Source organism: Pogona vitticeps, chromosome 3 (genome assembly GCF_051106095.1).
Source record: "Pogona vitticeps strain Pit_001003342236 chromosome 3, PviZW2.1, whole genome shotgun sequence".
NCBI classification, from domain to species: Eukaryota; Metazoa; Chordata; class Lepidosauria; order Squamata; family Agamidae; genus Pogona; species Pogona vitticeps.
The window spans coordinates 73,170,631-73,191,097 of record NC_135785.1 but is presented as its reverse complement, the minus strand read 5'-3'; the positions used below and the strand labels follow the sequence as shown (position 1 = coordinate 73,191,097).

Here is a 20,467-nt window from a genome sequence, read left to right as displayed (position 1 = left end):
GGATCTTTTGGGAGCCCTGGAATAGGAGGGGAGAGACTTTAGAAGTCAAAAATCTCCACCAGATCACAGCTGGCAGTGATCGAGGAATGATATTTGACTTTTGAAGTCTCTCCCTCCCCTCTCTCAAGACTCTCAAAGACTTCCCCAGGGCAAAAGGGAGCCCTAGAGAGCCCCGGAAGATGAATCAGAAAGCTGAAGCTTTCTATGAAATTAATTATTTTCAGTGCCCTGGTCTGATTTATGCAAGTGCAAAGTTACACAATAGGATTTTGCCCAAAGATGATTTGTCAGACACACAGGCTTCTGGAGATATTCTTATGAGATGGCTGTAATTTTTAAAAAACTGATGACAAAACCTTATATTTCTATGTGATTACCACAGGAAGCCCCACAGGTGACAGCGTCCTCTGATCTACAGGAAAAGAATGCAGGGGAAGTGAGGGAGAAATTGGGGGGGTGAAAACAAAGTGTGAAATTTTTTTGACCAATACAAATTGAATATTTTAGTATAATTAGAAAATATACTGTTATTCAAGTTTTCCATCAGCATACAATCAAAGCAAGAGTTCATCCACCTACTGTGGCACCGACTGTATTTTGCTTCCCCTTCTTCAAAGCATAAACCCATTCATGAATATTGACTTCCCACTAGCTGCTGTTTTATTTCATTGCTGTTATAAGAAAAGATGAGATTTGAAGCAGAACTTGGACAATTTGGGGCCTACACCATCCAGAGTCCTTCAGCCAGAATATTCACTGACCATGTTGGCTGAGAGGTCCTGGAAACTGAATTGTATTTTATTTATTTGATTTATATACCGCCCATCTGGCAGCCAAGGCCACTCTGGCAGTCTACAACAAATAACAACAAACAACAAAGTAACAAAACAGCAAATAGAAACATTAATACATAGGGGCGAAAATCAAAAATCATAAAGTGCAGTGATGATAAAATTATAATACAACAAATACAATTAAAAGCATAGAAAAATAAAAACATGGAGCATGGCAGTATGATAAAAGTTATATTGTTGGACACTATTGTATCAGAGTGTAGTTTGTTCAGGGAAGGCCTGTCTAAATAGCCAGGTTTTTAGTAGCTTTTTGAATGTGCCCTGTGAAGAGGCCAGGCGGACTTTGGGCGGAAAAGATTCCATAATTGTGGCGCTACTGCCGAGAAGGTCCGATTGATTTTGAGTTGTTGTTTTCCGGGCCTCTCAGAACTCTTAGCCGCCCTGCCTGTGACAGTCTTATAGGACGGCCAGATCTAACTAGAAGGAGGCACTCTGCCAGATATCGAGGTCCAAAACCATTTAAGGCCTTACAGGTTAGTACCATCGCCTTGAAACTGGAACAGAAGTGAACAGGTAGCCAGTGTAAGGCGGCCAGGGTGGGGGAGATAGGTTGGTATTTTCTAACCCCACTCAGAAGTTTGGCCACCACACTCTGGACCCGTTGCAGTCTCCGTTGCAGTCCCAAGGGCAGCCCCACGTAGAGGGCATTAGAACCTTAGAAATTCCTTCCCAGTCTCTTGATCCTCAAAATATATAGCAATCTCACATACACATGGTCTGAGAGGTAAGACTCAGTTAACTCAGTAGATCACATATTTGTGTAAGCAGTTCAAAGAGCCATATCAACTCACATACCGGAGGGATTCTTTCTTAATCAGGGGAAAAGAGATCTAATTAATTACTTGCAGAAACCATTTGAAATTAGGCAACAGTTTTCATATCACTCTCTAAACTGCAGCTTATCCACCATAATCTAACCAGAGCTCACAGGTGACAGTTTTCTTTATTTCATCTCTTCCTGTTATTAAAAAAAGTATGCTTTGGGAACAAGACCAACAAATATGGAATATACTTGTTTGAGTTCAGGTACACCTCCAGTTTCTTCCTTTGCCTGACTGTAAATTGTACTGACCATGGAAAGTGTCACCACTCGGATATTAGTGTGTTAAAGCACCCTTGCAAGTTTATACAAATAGTACTTGATTAAATTTCCTACCTTAATTTATATTCCTAAGGTGTTTACATCAAAATGCAATTATATAATTGTAAATACAGCCATCACAATAGATTAAAGTGGCAAGATCTCAAAAAAAGCTTTATAAGCAAGATTACAATTGTATCTAAAAAACTTGTTTGTTCAGGATTCGTTTTCCTCAAGACCTGTAGTTGAGCTCCTGGCACTCCCATCTTCTTATCAGTTCCTGCAAGACTGTGAAGTCAGTTGGAAACTCAACTGTTTCTCTGTGGGTTGTGTTTTAACTCCCACTTAGTAGTCTACTACTGGATGGCATTTGACAACCCATGAAGCTTTGAATTTCCTCCATGGACCTGAAGAAGTAATAGGCAAGAGGGCATGATGGAAGGATCCTAAACAGGCCTGAAAAATTCATATGTAACATAAGTAACACTCTCAGGGGACAAATGCTCTCTCTGAAAAATTAACAGTCTCTTTTTGCATCTTTCTTACATAGTAGTGGCAGATCACTGGAGCTGCAGCAGCACAACTAGACAGACTGACAGTCTCCTTTTTTTCTCTGACACACTGCTTGCGCATAGAGAAAACTGCTTTCAAATTCTATGGTTTTTAATTCATCAATGAGCAAAATGTCTGTGACAAGATGCAGTCTTCATAATCCATAGAAGCAGAGTTGCCTTTTCTCAAAATTTACATCCAATTTTCTTACATCTATATATCGAAGATTGGGTTCATTTTCACTGAGTGCCTTCTTTACTTTTACATGCATATTCTTTTGTTTTGAAGGTCTGCAACAACAAAAAGAATTGTCACTGTGAGGCCCACTGGGCACCTCCCTTTTGTGACAAGGCAGGATTTGGTGGCAGTGTAGACAGCGGGCCAGTTCGACAATCTGGTAAGTAAATGACTGACTCCAGTGGAAGGAACCCGATTGTCGAGCCTCCAATGTCTCATTCCTGGGTGAACTCACTTCCTGACATTTAATTTAATCTATTTATTTATTTGATTTATATATACCGCCCATCCGGCAGCCAAGGCCTCTCTGGGCGGTTGATGCATGTCATTTCTGTGTTTTTAGGTGCAAAAGTATCTATGGCTAGCTATGACTGATAATAATTCTTCAAATATTTACTACAGAAAAAAGACAGAACAGTGTTTCTTCTCCCATATAGGTTTTCCTGAAACAATGTCATCTTTCCCCTTTTTTGTTATTTTCTGTTGTCCATTTAAATGGCCTGTTACTTACCCATTTTAACTACATCTATTTCTGTCTTTGCTTTTGTCCTGTGGACTGGGTCATGTGTTGGCTGCCTCTCCATTTGTAAGTACTTATGCGGCAAGACATTCACGCTCACATAAATAGCAAGACATTCAAGTACAATTTCTTTGTCACTCTCTCAGATGTTTGAGGAATGTCCACTTCTTGTATTCTGCCCTGTCTCTAGCAAATTGTAATAACTATTATGTGTAGTATTTATTTGTTGTAGTTTATGTTGCAAGCTGCCCTAAGAACTTTGTTACTCATCATATGAATATGTAAATAAGCAGATAAATAAGCAGTCAGTCAGGGCTAGAATGTAATTCCTTCCCAGTGCCCGTAAAGAGCAACTACCTTAATCTTAGTGTGCTCTTCTGTCTGCGTCTGGCCTATTAAATCTGGGTGAAAGTAGCCAGGGCCTTTTTCTAGGCCCATTTCCCAGCTCAAGATCTTCAGTAGTTAAGAGCAAACCTTTGCTCTACACAGAGCTAATGTATCTTGAAGGCTCCAGCAATCTCCCCATAGTTTTCACAGGTAGAGGTGTGTGTGTGGGTGTGTGTGTGTGTGTGTGTGTGCGTGCGTGCGTGCGTGCGTGCGTGCGTGCGTGCGTGCGTGCGTGCACGCGCAGGGGTTCTCAAGGATCCTCAAAAGTCCATTTTCCTCAGATCTCTGACATGACATTTGGAGAAGTCCTAGTACATGTCAATCTGCCTGTATTGCATCAAATTTGATTTTCCTTTAAGAAAGGTCTTCCCTTTTCTCTGTTTGCTGCTGTCATACCTGGTAAATCTGAGTCTAAAGTTGCATAGAATTTGAAGTTCTTCTTATAGATTCATTCCATGCATTGTAAAAAGTCTGTCTGAGGTGAAGTTCTATGTTTAACAGCAGAAACAAGGGTACATTTGCATGGACACCTAGGATTGGCTTGAAAATGCTATCACTTTGGTATGAATAACCTATTCAAAAGTAAATTAGATTGCATTTGGTGCATATTGGTTCCTGTAATGAGTTGTAATACGGAGTTTGTGACATCATGATAATTTCCATAACAATGCAGGGGCATTACTGTCTGACAGCAAGAAGTAACTAATGAAAAGAAGGATTGTAAAAGAGAGTAACCTTATTCAAACATAAATCACTGCTATAGGGAAGAAGAAGGAAAGGAAAATATCTAGGAGTTGGATGAAGAAATTTAAGCCACTGTACTAAACTCACTTATTCCAGAGCAGACCTGTTGAATATCCAGAGCCAAGCAATAATCACATAGTCTTTCAATCTTCTGAAGTCCTTGGATTATGCTTTTTCATATACTAACTCATTCTAAATGGCCTGAGAATGCCAGTGGGCATGATTTTTGAAGTTCGTTATTTTCAGTAGAGGAAGTAAGCCTATGCTTCTTTCTCTACCCGTTTAAAGGGGATTTGCAAGTGCTAGCTTTGACTGGGCCACACATAACATCTAAAGCCCTTGCCACTTTGAAATAGAAATCTGCCATTAGTGGTCAGCATGAAGAACACATGATTGTTCCACTTCCATTGAGTGATATAGGGGAATTACTTGAGTTTGCATGGATACAAAAGTAGGAATCATTGCAAATTCAAGGGCAAAACTCTTGTTGAAAATTTATTTAATGTGTCAAATTCAGGAAAGAGTGCCTTCATTTTGGAGTTAATTTTATTCAGAAAGAACTACTTTCCAAATTAACAGGCCCTAAATTAACAATCATTTTGCAAAACTGGGATTATGCTGTGTTTCCAAAAAAAAAGAAAGAGAAAGAAAAAGTCAACCAATAGAATTTTCTAGAGGGACTGGCTGTTCTTTCTTGACATGTAGGGTTAACTGCAAATCCTAAATAAAGTCAGTTAAATTACAGTTCTACCAGTTAATCATTCAATTCTTAGGGAGAGAATTCCACCATAGGTATTGGGCTTTGTCCTCAATATGCTGAGAACAGAAGTTTGTAAACCTGAGCTGACAGATTGTATTCTTTAATAATGTGGTGTATAAGTCTTGCTAGTAACTCTAAGTGCTCCACACACTTGCTATTATTTCTTCAAACATAAGCCTCAAACAGTGAGCAACAGAGCTGTTACTTTTGATTATTCTTTCTCCGCATCAATCAGTGAAAATATTTTTTTCAGGTTTGTACTAAAAGGATGGGTAAGAATAAGCATATGATTATCATCAGTGGCTGAAACACAAGGACATTATCTTGTCATGAGTGGCACAACTGTGCTTCAGTACAAATCCAGATGTCAAGTGGGAGAAATGGGTTTACCCAAGAACAGCCACATTATTATCAAAGGCTGAATAGAGAGGGTCATAATGGCAGTTGTGTCATGATATTTCCATGTGATCTTATACAGTTGTGTTCAAAATTATTCAGCCCCCAATGCTGTAAAGGGGTTTAGGGACTATAGTGTACATTTGGAATTGTATTCAGAATGAAATCCTACAAGGACGTTTTAAAGAACCAAATGCAACTAAAATAACATCAATTGTTTATGTAATACAGTAGTAAATGTTTCTTTTGTGGTTTCTTCATTGCCACAATTATTCAACCCCTTAAAGACTACCACTCTGAAGAAGAGAGGTTCATTCAGGTGTTTTCGATCAGGTATTGAAAACACCTGTGGATGTCACCGAGCACCAATCAAGCATAATAAGCACCAATTAGGCAGCTTTAAAATGACTGTGATACTCAGCTCCTTCTAGACATTTACTGGTGTGGTTACAAACATGGTGAAGTCAAGAGAATGGTCCAGGAAGACAAGAGAAGAGGTGATTTGTCTTCACAGGAAGGGCAATGGCTATAAGAAGATTGCAAAGAAGTTAAACATACCAAGAGACACCATAGGAAGCATCATTCGCAAATTCAAGGCAAAGGGCACTGTTGAAATGCTACCTGGTCGTGGAAGAAAGAAGATGCTGACTTCGACTGCTGTGCGCTACCTGAAGCGCAGAGTGGTGAAAAGTCCCCGTGTGACTGCTGAGGAACTGAAAAAAGATTTGTCAGATGTGGGTATAGAAGTTTCAGCTCAGACAATAAGGCGCACACTGCGTAATGAAGGTCTCCATGCCAGAACCCCCAGGCACACCCCCTTGCTGTCTCCCAAGAATAAGAAGAGTCGACTGCAGTATGCCAAAAGTCATGTGGGCAAACCACAAAAGTTGTGGGATAGTGTTCTGTGGACTGATGAAACAAAATTAGAACTGTTTGGGCCCATGGATCAACGCTATGTTTGGAGGAGGAAGAAGAACAAGGCATATGACAAAAAGAACACCTTGCCTACTGTGAAGCATGGCGGAGGGTCAATAATGCTTTGGGGCTGTTTTGCTTCTGCAGGTACAGGGAAGCTTCAGCGTGTACAAGGTACCATGAATTCTCTTCAGTACCAGGAGATATTGGATGAAAATGTGATGCAGTCCGTCACACACCTGAGGCTTGGGAGACGTTGGACCTTTCAACAGGACAATGATCCCAAGCATACCTCCAAGTCCACTAGAGCATGGTTGCAGAGGAAAGGCTGGAACATTTTGGAGTGGCCATCGCAATCACCAGACTTAAATCCGATTGAGAACCTCTGGTGGCACTTAAAGAAAGCAGTTGCAGTGCGCAAGCCTAAGAATTTGACTGAACTGGAGGCTTTTGCCCATGAAGAATGGGCGAAGATACCCGTAGATCGCTGCAAGACACTTGTGTCAAGCTATGCTTCACGTTTAAAAGCTGTTATAACTGTAAAAGGATGTTGTACTAAGTACTAAGACTGAATGTCACTTGGGGGTTGAATAAAAACTAATAATGATGTGAGCACAGAAAAGACATTTGTGGTTATTTCATTATAAACTTAAGGTTATACTTCTCTGACCTACAAGTGCCTCTTTCATGTAAATGTAAGCAAGATGACTGAATGATCAAAATCAATGTCAAAATGGCCAAAACATTCAATTTCAGTGGGGGCTGAATAATTTTGAACACAACTGTAGTCCCACATGGCTTAGGCAACCCTCCATTATTCGAGCAAAGAGTAAGAAGCCACTTGTTTTACTATAAATGCAGCCTCTTGGTAGATTAAAACAAAAATGTATATATGAACTGACATGCAGCTATACTGCTGACAAAAGATAGGCAAAACTATCTTTCATTTAACCTGATTGTGTATGTTTCTTTTTTGTCTCTGCAGATAACCGGAATTTATTAATAGGGCTGTTTATAACTATCCTGTGCCTTCTAATTGCTGGTTTAGTTCTATACATCAAAAGAAAGATTTTGATTAGATTGTTCTTTATTAATAAGAAGACCACAATAGAGAAACTAAGGTATAGTATATCTTTTTAGAAATAAAAAACAGTTTGTGTAGTCAATAGAAAGCACTACCCTTTGGAGTCTGACAGTGATGAAGGAATAACAATCTGGGTTGGGTTTGTTTTTCCTGTTCACAATCATTAAAAACACACTTTTTAATTTATGTACTGTTTGGGATTGTAGCTAAAAAAATCTAACAGTACTGTGCCCTTATTTAAATGAAGGTGACTAGGTGGAATGCACATTAGAGGAGAAGGTAGAACATGCTTCCTCATCAGAGTGGTCTCAAAAACAGAAGCACTGGAAAGACTTTCTAGGTGGCAGAAGTTCCCAGAAGGCATGTCTTCTACAGTGAAACATTGGGACAACACAGGGCCATACTATAGATGAAGTTAAATATATTCATGTGTGATGTGAAGGGTTGTAGTCATTTATTTTTGCATATACAGATTGTGTCAACTAATGTGGAAAGAGATAATTAATTGAATAACAAGATCTGTAGAAGGGGAAAACTAGCCCTCTTCCTCCCAGCTGATGTCTTGAAGCTAATACTTTCTCTGAAGATAGCATTTGTTCTGCCATAGGTGTTGGGAGTGGGTCTTCCCAATGCAGACATTACCTTCTTTGGAGTGCTTTGTCCTCAATACACTGAGGGCATGTAGTTCTATTTCTTTTGTTGATATTTTGATTTCATTGCTGGACACAGTAGTGAGCTGGATAAGGATTATGTGGTATATGAAATAAAGGGTTGGCTGGGGACCTAGGAGGTCCAATCTTTGGTCACTGGTGAGCCATGAAACTCCATGGGTGACCTTGGCCAACTCATGCCATCTCAGCAGACCTTTTTGTAGGGTTGGGAGGATAATGTGGGGAGAAGAGCCATACATATTGCCTTGAGCTTATTGTGGAAAAGGTGCGTGGCATATAAGTTAAATAAATAAATAAATAAATAAATAAATAAATAAATAAATAAATAAATAAATAAAGACAGACAGACAGACAGACAGACAGACAGACAGACAGACAGACAGACAGACAGATAGATAGAAGATTAGGACTCAGGAGGCCTGGGTTGAAACCCCTGTTCAGCCATGAAAATTCATTGGGGGTGTGGAACTAGAGTAGTCCATCATGACTAGATAGGCAGGATATAAATTAAATAAATAAATAAATAAACTAATACAACCACTCCTTAAAAATCCCACTTACTTTGAAATCCCTGGGACCACTATAAGTCAGTTCCAACTTAAAAGCCAACAACAACAACAACAACAACAACAACAACAACAACAAAAATAAATAAATAAATAAATAAATAAATAAATAAATAAATAAATAAATAAATAAATAAATAAATAAATAAATAAATAAATAAATAAATATGAAAAAGATGGATGTGCTCTTCCTTAGGAAGAAGATGGACTCTGGGGTAGGGATTCACCCTGGTTTACATAAGATGGTTCTCTCCTTGATGACTCAGGTCGGAGTTTGCTCTTGTATGTGGCCTTGAAGCTAGAGGTTCACATAATGTCGTTGTCAGGGACATCTTTCTCCAATTTAGGCAGGTGTGTCAGATGCACTTCTTTCTTAGAAAAGTCAGTTACACATATATTGCTTTAAAGGAAATTGGATTACTTAGTACTACTGTTACTGAGTCTTTGGACATTTCAAGAATGCACACCAAGGGGCCATATTTTGCTTGTCTTTCAGTGTCTGTACTCATTGAAAATCTGTTTTTGGGTGTGATTAGACATTTTGATTGTTCTTGAAATCTCACATGGCCTGAGTCCAGTGATCATATTATCCTACATCAGCTTCACTTGACCATTAAGGTCATAGAGAGAGGCCCTTCGCTGTGTCCCATCTCTAACAGAATCACAGCTGGATTGTACAGTAGCTTCTTGGTGGCCACCCTATTATCACTGAACACTATGTCCTGTGGGGCTCAGGTAGCCCTTTCTCAGGATGGCATCTGCCAGTTACTGAAAAGTTTTATACTCATGTGCTTTGAGCTTGCCAAGTAGATAATATTCTATCCAAAGAGTGTGTTTTATCTGTATGTCCATCTTTGTCAGGTATTGTTTGATACTACTGCTTCATCGTGATATTGTGATTTTAATTCTTGAAAGCCAGCTCAGAGAATTCACATTAATGGAAAAGGCAGAATTTAAAAATATATATATTTTTATAAATTATAAAATTTAAACCCTGCATTTCCAAGTATGTTTCTCACGCTGAATTAAGACCACTGGAATCAGCTATGCAGAGATGTCCTAAATGTGTTTTTCATTTTGCTTTGTTGATAAGTAATTAAAAAGTGAAGAGAAATTTGCCTTCATTTTGAACTTCTTGAAATATTAAAACATTGGGTTTAATATTTTTTTTAAACATCAGTTTTAATATTTCAAGAAGTTCAAAATGAAGGCAAATTTCCCTTCATTTTTAAATTGTTTATCAACAAAGCAGAAGGAAAAACATGGTTAGGACATATCTGATAACTCATTCCAGTTATCTCTTGTGCCTGGTGTACTGAATGAACCATAGTCACCATGACTACCGTTTAAACACCAGCTTCATTAGAAGCATCTCTTGGGTGTTTTAAGTCGGGTATTTTCTTCTACAGATTGCAAGAGCTAATTTAACAGACTAGTGGTTCTACAAAACAATTTTAAAAAATAAATATTTATTTTTATTCTTGCAAGTGCATTAGATAGATTTTACTTTCACTGTATAATAAAGGAAAGATAAGCAAGTTCTATAACAAAATATGACTTTGAACATATGTTTTAAAGACAATGGCTGTCTTTAATGTGTTTAATTTTATTGCAGGTCTGTGAGTCCAGCAAGGCCTTCCAGCACTTTTGAACCTAATCATATTCCTTCTTCAGCCGTCAGTAAAAACCTAGCCAATGAGCCGCAAAGCATGAGCACACATAAGGTGGGTTGTTGCACAATCCAAGTACCAGTGATAAGCTCTGATCTATGTTTCCCACATTGTAAGTATGTCTATAAAGGGTAATACAATGAAAGATTGAAAGCATGAATTTGGGGGGGGGGAACCTGGTCCAAACATCCATTTGGTTGGACTTCTAAATTCTAGCTGGAGTTGAGCTTACAGAGGTTTTGTCTTCCCTTCACCATGTTTGTTCTGACTCTGGCCTGTATCAGATGAACAGATTACCTGGCCCTCACTTTTTTCCCTACATGGCAATTTGCATGAACTTTCCCTACATTTTTTTTCAAAATCTGTATATTTCTTTAAAAGGTGCATATTTTATTTGCATTTTCCATGATAAAAACACAATTGTGAGCATTATTTTAAAAAAATACTTCCTTTTTTCCCCATGCACATTTTTTCCAGATGTTCATTTCAGAACATGAGACTTGGGTCACTGCATTAAAATGCAAACCCAGTGAATTTTCTCATCCATCCCATGGTTTTAAACAGATGGCAATGGTAAGAAATAAATGCATTTAATCTCTGGATTGCAGCCAGATATATCAGACTGGAGCAATGCTTTCCAAACATCCAAGGATTAGTGTTTGAATAAGCTCCTGGAAGCTGTTAATTGGTTGTTCTTTGGCTTCTATAACAGCAAAATGGGCATATTAAAAGGAGAGATGTTCAGAACAACACTGAAAGCACATATATTTACATCCATTAATTATAAGATATGTTTGGAAATTATATTGGCTCAATCCAGCCAAAGCTAAGTATTTTAAAGAGCACTGATTTCAGCAGGAGAGTTAATTTTGTTCTTAGCATGCTTCCTCTCCCTCCCTCTCTCAATCTCTCTCTCTCTCTCTCTCTCACGTGCACGCAATTTCTCTTGTAATCTCTCACTCATGTGAAATCAGTGGAGTCTATAAAGCATAACTTTGGCTGGATTGTGCCCAGTTTGCTCAAATTGCTGCTAATTTATGTCTACAACTATTTTATGGCTTTGCAGAGAAATGATCCACAAAAAGTGCTACGATATCAGACAGGTGATATTACTAAGCCTATGAAGACCCAGCATATTTCACACTCAAGTCCACGAGAACGTGTCTTGCCTCCCATTTCCAAGATAACTTGTCAGCAGCCAGTTCCTAGAAATTTGTTATCTGCAATCCCTTCAACACATGAGCAGGTACATTATTTTCTTCTTAGGGTCAAGCGAAAGGATTCATTTAGTACACATTTAGAAGAGGTGCTCCTTCTAAATAAGTACTAAGCAAAAGTAGTTAAAGACATCTGCCTTTTTACCTAGTCTATTACCTCCTTACCTATCTGTCTTGCATTTAGCATGCTTTCTATTATTTATAACTGGAAAGCGAACATGAAATTCTGCATCTTGGAATTGTTGTAGATCGCAAGGTGAATATAAGTCAACATTATGATGTAGCTGCAAAAGAGGCAAATGCTCTTTTAGCCTACATTAACAGAAGTATAGTCTCCAAATCATATGAAGTACTAGTTACCCTCTATCTAGGACTGGTTAGGTCTCATCCTGAGTACTGCATCTAATTCTGAATACCACACTTTAAGAAGGATGCAAGCAACGTGGAATGAGGAGGGCGACAAGAATGATCAGGGTACTCAAAATCAATCTGTATGAAGAAAGACTGAAAGAATTGTTAAATAATGGAGTTAAAGGGGCCTATAAGTCCATCAAGTCCACCTCCTTGCTCAATGCAGGAATCCAGATCAAAGTATATTTGACAGATGGTTCTCTTGAATGCTTCTAGCATTGGAGTGCTTACCAACTACCAAGGTACTTGATTCCATTGTTGTAGTCTCTAACAGGAAGTTTTTCCTGATATTTAACCAAAATTTGTCTTCCTGTGAAGCCATTATTATGTGTCCTGCATTCTGGGATGATGAAGAGCACCGGACAACAGACCCTGCAGCTCCTCTGTCTGACAACTTTTCAAATATTTTAAAGTGCTATTATATCTCCCTTCAGTTGTTTCGCTAGGGTAAACATGCCCAAATCTGCTCCAGTTTGTCAGTATCCTTCTTAAAGTTTGGTCTCCCAGAATGGATACAGTAGTCAAGATGAGGCCGAACCAATGCCAAACCGAAGGGAACTAGTACTTCACAGGATTTGGAGACAATACGTCTGTTAACACAGCCTAACATAGCACTTGCTTTTTTTGCAGCTGCATCACACTGGCTCATTTCAGTTTGTGATCTACAACAATTCCAAGATCCTTCTTGCTCACAGTATTAATGAGCCAAGTATCCCCATCTTGTAACTGAGTGTTTGATTCCCCCCCCGCCATGTGTAGAACGTAACACTTATCCCTGTTATTTTTCATTCTGTTGTTTTCATCCCAGCAATCAAGTCTATTGGGCTGTTTTTGAATTTTGGTTATATCTGCAAGGATATTAATTTTTCCACTTGGTTTTGTATCATCTACAAATTTAATAAGCATTCTCTACACCTCCAAGTCATTAATAAAAATGTTGAAGAACACCAGGCACAGAACTTAGCCTTGGGGTACCCCACTTGTTCCCTCCTCCCAGTTTGAGAAGGAGTCGTTGATAAACACTCTTTGAGTATGATTATGTACCTGACTGTGTATCCACCTAACAGTTGTACTATCCAGCCCATAACTAGTTAGCTTGTTAAACAAAATATCAATGGCCACTTTGTCAAAGCCTTTGCTGGAGTCAAGATATATTATGTCTACAGCATTCCCACCATCTACCAGGGAGGCTACACAATCAAAAATGAGATAAAATTAGTCTGCAGGATTTGTTCTTGATAAATCTGTGTTGGCTTCTAGTTATTACTTCATTGTTTTCAAGGTGATTGCAGAGTGACCTCTAGAATTTTCCCTGGGATTGATGTCAAGCTGACTGGTCTGTAGTTCCGTGCTACCTCCTTTCTGCCCTTTTTGAAGTTGGGACAATATTAGCCCTCCTAATTTGGGAAGTTATTAAATTCATATATTGAAAACTATTTGATGGCACCTAACAACATATTTTCCCCAATTAAATATAAAGATCTGGCAGAGCGTTCAAAGATACAGATCTAAAATGTAAGGAGTAAATCCATCTGATCTACAAATGTTATACTCTGAGACAAAAATGGGTCAGCAAACAGCCTTGGCTGCAACAGAGAATTTGGGGAATAACATACAGTACATTAATGACTCTAAGGGCTGTAGTTTTGGATGACAGTTCCAAGAATCTCCCCACTGTTGTGGCCATTCTGGTAGAAGGTTACTATGTTTCCCACATTGGGAACTGTAACTAGAAAAGTAAAATTTTCTATCTCTGGCTAGAATAGAAGTAATCTTGGTCTTCAAAGAACATGACAAAAAAGACGAAGTTGGGGAATAGTACTGCATAGGCACAGTCTCTCTCGAGATGTAACAATACTGCTTTTGTTCACTGAAGATGCCAGTCAGTGATAAAACATTGTCTGCAATAGCTTGGTTTTGTATACGAAATAAAGTAACAAATGATATCATTGTCCTGCGTAGGATAGAGTGCACATTTTTGCAATCTTGCAGGCAGTCTCAGAAAATTTTTGTGGAGGCAGAAGTATAATTCCATCTGATTGCCAGTTGCCTCCATAATATTGGGTTTCAGGTTATACTTTTGTTATTTTCATTTTCAGAATGTGGTACTAACTGAAAAACTCCAAAGTTACAACAGTGCAATAAAACCAAAGCAGAATTCCCCTTGCAACATAATACACTGAAAAGTTTTTCAAAATATCTATTACTGCTGGAAGCTACCATGAAAAAAAGGGGAGAACCATATATTTATTTTATTTGTACGATCAACAGATCAGATGTGAACCATAATTTATAACCTAATATAATATTTCAGTAATATTTCTTCTCGATGTGTTTCAGCTTCACTTCCACCTGTAGTGTCTGTCCGAAGGAATGATATACAAGCTGAACTTTTCCTACGCTCATGAAATCTAGCAGATTTAATGCTGCTTTACTGGTGCATATTATAATAGCAGTCTTCACCTCCTTGGAGGATTTAGCCTTTACCAATCATATTGCATATTGTCTGTAACCATCAATTAAAATGCAAACCAGTGTGGTGCAGTGGTTTGTTTATTATTTATATGCTGCCTTTGTCCCCATATGGAATCTAAGGCGATTCATAACAATTAAAATTATACAATAATACCGGGTTTTAAATACTATAAAACAAAAACTATAAAATACTATAAAACAACTATATAAAATACAAATAAACATTAATTATGATTAAAATGAAGATTTAAAAGATGTTTTAGTGGTTAGATTAGCACTGGGAGGTCCCCATCACAACTCAGTCATGGTATTCATTGAATTACCTTTTTTGGACTGTCTTAGAACTTCACCAAATACTTTGGGATTTACTTCATTTATAAAACAAATTATTTTTTCCTGCCAACATATGCAAAGGCTAAATCAAATCTGCCCTTTTGGCTTGCAAACTGCCTTTTTACATGTCTAGATATTTACTTTTTTCTTGCCAGAAGGATTTGAAAGGGCTTTTTACTGCGCAGACAGGATGGTATTGGTTTGTCTATAAAGGAAAGGGAGGAAGAAGCAGAAGGTGAAGCATCAGCTGAGATAAAAGAGCGAGGTGAATGATGTGAGTGTGCATCTATGTGAAGTGAGACAGCTTGCACACACACAATCACACACAATCACACACACACAAACAAAAGTAGTGCCAGTACTCACCTCTCTGCAAAGTCTCTCCTTCCCTAAGTATTTTTAAACAGTTCCCTTCTGCAGTCCTGTTTATTCAATTATTTAACAGCTTAAGAACTCTCTCACCATCAACATACCCTACAGAAGTGACTGGGAGGAAAGATTTTTTTAAGGCAGCTCCTCTGACCTGTGCTACCAACAGGCACTTCAATTGGAAGTAGAAGGCTTTTTTTCCTTCTGCTGCCATGGCCACTTATGTTGGAGAGAACTGAATGCCCCAATGTGTAATACCTTCACAGCAAGAGAAGGCCAGTTAATTAGAATTTCCCTTGCTGTGTAGTCACAGCCTTAGTCTATTTCACCTCACATAGTTTTTCAGAAGATACAGGGAGGAGGAAGAATAGCCTTAAATGCCACTTTAAGTTCATCTGAGGAAAGGCAGGTTGTAAATGTAACTACAGTAAGTAAATTAAAAAAAAAGGAATTCATAATAAATAGCCTAGGGGCAGAAACTATAGCAGATGCTTTCTATCACTTCTTAAATTTATTTATCACCTTAGAAAAAAGTGAGGGATCTAGTTAAGATTATTGTGAATCTGAACCATCTGAATGACAGATATACCCGAATATGACTTTTGGGTTGTTGTCATTTTTCCTTCTTTGCTCTCAGCATGTTTAATAGTGGATATTTTGAAAGAATAATTTATGTAGTAAAAAACATTCTAGATGCATTCTGAAATAAATAATGTTGGATCTCCTTGTGGGGGAATAATGCATGTATTATTTGACTTTGTCATTTATAGCTTCCTTTTTATAGTCACTGCTTGAATTACCTTTAGCCTTTTTAATTTTGTACCTTCACTTACTATTAAGGGCTATAGTGAAAAGCCACAAAATATGAATGCTTCAATCAATACTTGTTTTGAGGGACAAATTAGAGGTTGGCCTATGCTCCCTACGGGCCAGTGAACACACAACTGTTAACATTTAAAAGGTTTTACTGAGAAAGATAGTGGGTAACTGAAGGCTCATAGCTTTGATTGGTTGTAGCAGGATAGACTTGGTGCAGCATGAGGAGTGAACTGGGTGACCCACCTGCCAGTCAGTCACCTTTACCACCCTTGAAGGAGAGCCAAGGATTGGCACCAGGGTTGGGTGTACCAACAGGTGTGTGACCACTAAGGGGGAACCCCTTAGTATGCATTGTGATGAGGGGGCTCTGCAGCTTGCCTGAGCCAGGTGCACTCTTCTCAGCCCCCCCCCCCCAACTCCTTCATCCCCATGGGGGGATCTCAAGCCTGGCATCAGGTCAAAACCCTGTCTCTTTCAACAGGGATCTGCTCATGTGCAAATCCACCCTCAGTTGCAACAAAGAGACCATAACAAAGTTGACATAATTATAATACAATATTCAGTCCTCAAAAAAACCAACCTAACAAAAATACAATTAACTATAAACTTTAGAGATTATCTAACACTAAAAGGAGATAGGGTGATGAAGTATAGAGTAAGACTAGCTGGAGAAGAGCTGGGAATCTCTATAAACATCTCTCTGATGAGCAAAAGTGAAGAGTGCCTTTGTTCAGTTTGCCAGGCTCTTCCAGCATGCCCCAGCCAGCTCTCAAATATCTGGGGAATCTCCTGCCTGATTGACTGGTTCCGCCAGCTTGCTTCTCCGTGATCAGGTCTAGAGGGGCGGGGTATAAATTTGATAGATAGATAGATAGATAGATAGATAGATAGATAGATAGATAGATAGATAGATAGATAGATAGATAGATAGATAGATAGATAGATAGATAGATAGATAGATCGATCGATCGATCGATCGATCGATCGATCGATCGATCGATCGACTGGCTTCCAATCCTTGAGCTAGCCAACAAGCTCACAAAGCTCCTCAGACCTGAGAGCATGGCGGGCACTTTTCTATGCAGCCAAGCCATACTGGGCCACAAACCAGCCTCAGATAAGCTGACTGGGGGGACTTAGTTCTATCTAAAGCACTTAATGGTAAATCAAGAGATGTAACGTCACTTTTTGGCTGAATTTCAAATGTCAAAAACTGCCACAATATTAGCCACAAATTGGCACAAAATTATCAATATCATTAATTCTGTGTATACTTTGTTCCATACAAAATGCTTGTTAATGCTTATCTCCCTGACTTCAATTACTTCATATCAAAATAAGCTCTGAAAATTAATGGTGGCTTGCTTAATTCCTTTTTGTTACAAAAATCCTAGGGTGTTTTTTTTTTTTTTATTGCAGGCATCTTGCAAGCCAAGTCCTCCTCAAAAGCCTTTGCCAGCTGATCCTCAGAAGAGCAAATCAGCCCAGTTTACCAGTGGATTCAGGACGGTGCATGGGCTTCCAAAACCTGTGCCTCACCTTGCTCCTGTCAGGTTAGTTTGGTTGTGTACTTACTTCTATTATTAGATGTTTTTCCCTTGAAATATTGAAGAATATTTCTTAAAGGTAGCTACCTTGTTTCCCCAAAAAATAAGACAGGATCTTATATTATTTTCAGGAGATGTTTTATTTTAGTCATGTCATCTTCTTCTGGTTCCTGCACAATGGTGGAGGGTGGGGTTTCACTTAACTGGGGCTTATTTTTGGGGTAGGGCTTATATTACGAGCATCCTGAAAAATGATACTGAGGATTATTTTCAGGTTAGGTCTTATTTTCAGGGAAACAGGGTATTTTGATGGGGTGGGACTTAGCTTTTCTACCCACAAAATGATTTTAATCCTCTAAATAAGGATGAATTTTCATGAACTGGTACTTGTATTAAGAAAATACCACCATAAAGTAAGAAATACTGTAAGTCTGCAACCATTGCATCCCCTTGTAGTGAGTTTGTGAGAGAGCCACATTAAGAAGCATTTTTGAAGTCTGACTTAGAAATATCATGAAAGATGTACAAGATATATTTCACCAAAGGTTTGCCATATAGATGTGTCATTAAATGCGAGGACGGAGTTAGCTGATAGCACACCAAAGAGCACTGCCTTTTAGGAATGATTCACTAATGGCTTCCATCTGTGAATGCTCTCACTGGATTGAAAAAAGGTGAGTGCCAGGGTTTATAGTCTGTGCTATTAACAAAAGTTATGATAATAAATATTGTGGCATCTTGAGTAACGGGTGTGTTCTAAGCATTTTTAGGAAAAAGCATGTCTTATAATAGAATGCAGCCTTGAGAGTTGGCCATGCAAAATATGTATAAAGGATGTTCAGTTACACATACAGTACAACGAGCTGTGTGATCACGCAGGGAAATAGACTGCTATTTGTAGAGCTTGTGGAGTGTTCTAGTTGTGAGGAAAAGCACTCCAACCTGATCCAAGACAGTTGTAGGGCTTTTCCATTTTTAGAGGCTCGGCTAGAGTGATTCCCTGGCAGACGGAAGGGTTACTTTAAGGGAGATTGCTCCCATAAAAGTACCCTTTCAGTGCAATTAGGTGTGCACTTTGGCAACCATCCGATCACACCCTAAATATTTTCTGGAATATCAGAACATTAAAGATGAATTCATGGATCTAAAGTCAGTTGCCAGCCCCGGCTACAGTAGAGCCATCAAATCAATGGAATTGACATGTGTTTACTTACCATTCAGCCATTTTGATTCTATGGATCTCCTCCCATTGGGACTAGCAACTGGATTTCAGTCTGACTGTACTAAAAAGGGTACAGATTTCTATGGTCTGTTACTTTTTGTTAACAAAATTCTAGATTGAGGATTGCTGATACTTTTGACTGAAGAGTCGGATATATTGATTAGAGAATCTGATTGATCAGAGAATCTCTAATCCTATATTGATTGATTCTAATCTTATATTGATTAGAGAATTTCTGGCAGCAGCCTACTGGGGCAGCTTTCTGCATGCTGTGCCAACTGGCATGCACACCAAAATCCAGTGGATCTAGGTTTGGAAATTGGGCAATCAAAAGCACTTTGTATGACAAAAATTGTAAAAAATATATTTGTAACAGAGGATGCTGTCATTTCTGTTGCTCCACAATTAATATATTTGCACCTTAAAAATGTTTGTTAACATCTTTGTGCCCTTAACCATCTTTCATTAAACAGGCCTGCACCTAAACATCCACCTCACGTGCCTAGACCCTGCAATGCTGCCAACATGAAATGAGAAAAAGGAAGACCATTTTTATCCAGAAAAGTGAAGACAGATGTTTGCACTATTTTCCGCTCTAGTTGGAGATCAATATTTTTATAATTATAGGTAGAAAATCCTGTTATTTTTAAGAACTTTTGAGTACTGCCTTTGGTGCTATGCTGTATGAAGGTGGTCCATGTCCTTGCTCAGGTACTTGTAAATTATTAATTTATGCTGAATATGTATTACAGTGCAGAGCACTGTAGTAGATATCATTTCACCACAACTAAATTTTCCTAGGAAGGAAGCCATTTTTGTAACGTTCAAGCACTCTTGAACCATCCTTCATTGCAGTTTTTTCAACAGGCTGTGCACACTCTTCAACATTCATTTAATTTATATCTGTTCTTTCCAGTATCCTTACTGGGGCTGAAATGAAACTTCCAGAATACGGTACTGATGAAATTCAAAAGTATTTCAAAACTCCCAAAGGCCAATACTTGATCAGTGGAATCTGGCAGCAAAATTTAATTTTCTGGGATAAACATTAAAGGAAGGGGAAACTGCAATTGCCAGTTCTGTTGCCCATTGATATTCTGTTGAATTCTTGTGTGAAAATCAAATAAAAGTAACTGTACACATTTATCAGAGCTAAGCTGTTGAAACAAACATCATACAAATATTTCAGCATAGAAATTCAGCCACTGAATGTTGAAGTCATCTCTAACAACATACATATTTACCACATGTAATTGTCTATCACCGCTTGCCAGAAATGGGAATGTTGCATACCCTGAGTAGATTAATGGCAAAATACTGCTGTTGGTGGGCTTTACTCTATTCCTTCTGGTGGTTCAGGAAAAGACATCACAGCATGTGTCAGTGGTGCCTCACAACCACATCTGTACTGCTAACAGAGAAAGGGAACCTCCATTTGCAGACCATTGTGCAAGAATTTGGGAAGCTGCAATTACTGGGTATTCAGCCTCAGAAACACAGTAATGTCAGCAGAAGCTGTTGACAGCAAGGTGCAGAACCTGATGGCTGTACTTCCCTTGCAAGAGTCAGGGAAAGGGAGAGGCAGTTGCTATCACTTCTGCGGCACATCACTTCCTTTAAGCCCTTCACCAGCTGCT

The 20,467-nt window shown here is 38.6% G+C and overlaps 1 protein-coding gene across 1 annotated transcript in view; it reads left to right on the top strand.

Moving 5' to 3' along the window:
- ADAM12 (ADAM metallopeptidase domain 12) overlaps positions 1-20,224 on the top strand; it is a 271,913-nt gene extending 251,689 nt beyond the window's left edge. The window contains exons 18-23 of the mRNA XM_020791531.3: positions 2,776-2,884; positions 7,432-7,567; positions 10,383-10,491; positions 11,504-11,683; positions 17,481-17,614; positions 19,304-20,224. Coding sequence (XP_020647190.3) covers positions 2,776-2,884; positions 7,432-7,567; positions 10,383-10,491; positions 11,504-11,683; positions 17,481-17,614; positions 19,304-19,364 — 729 coding nt within the window. The 3' untranslated portion in view covers positions 19,365-20,224. The remainder of the gene's footprint in view (positions 1-2,775; positions 2,885-7,431; positions 7,568-10,382; positions 10,492-11,503; positions 11,684-17,480; positions 17,615-19,303) is intronic.
- The last annotated feature ends 243 nt before the right edge of the window (positions 20,225-20,467 follow it).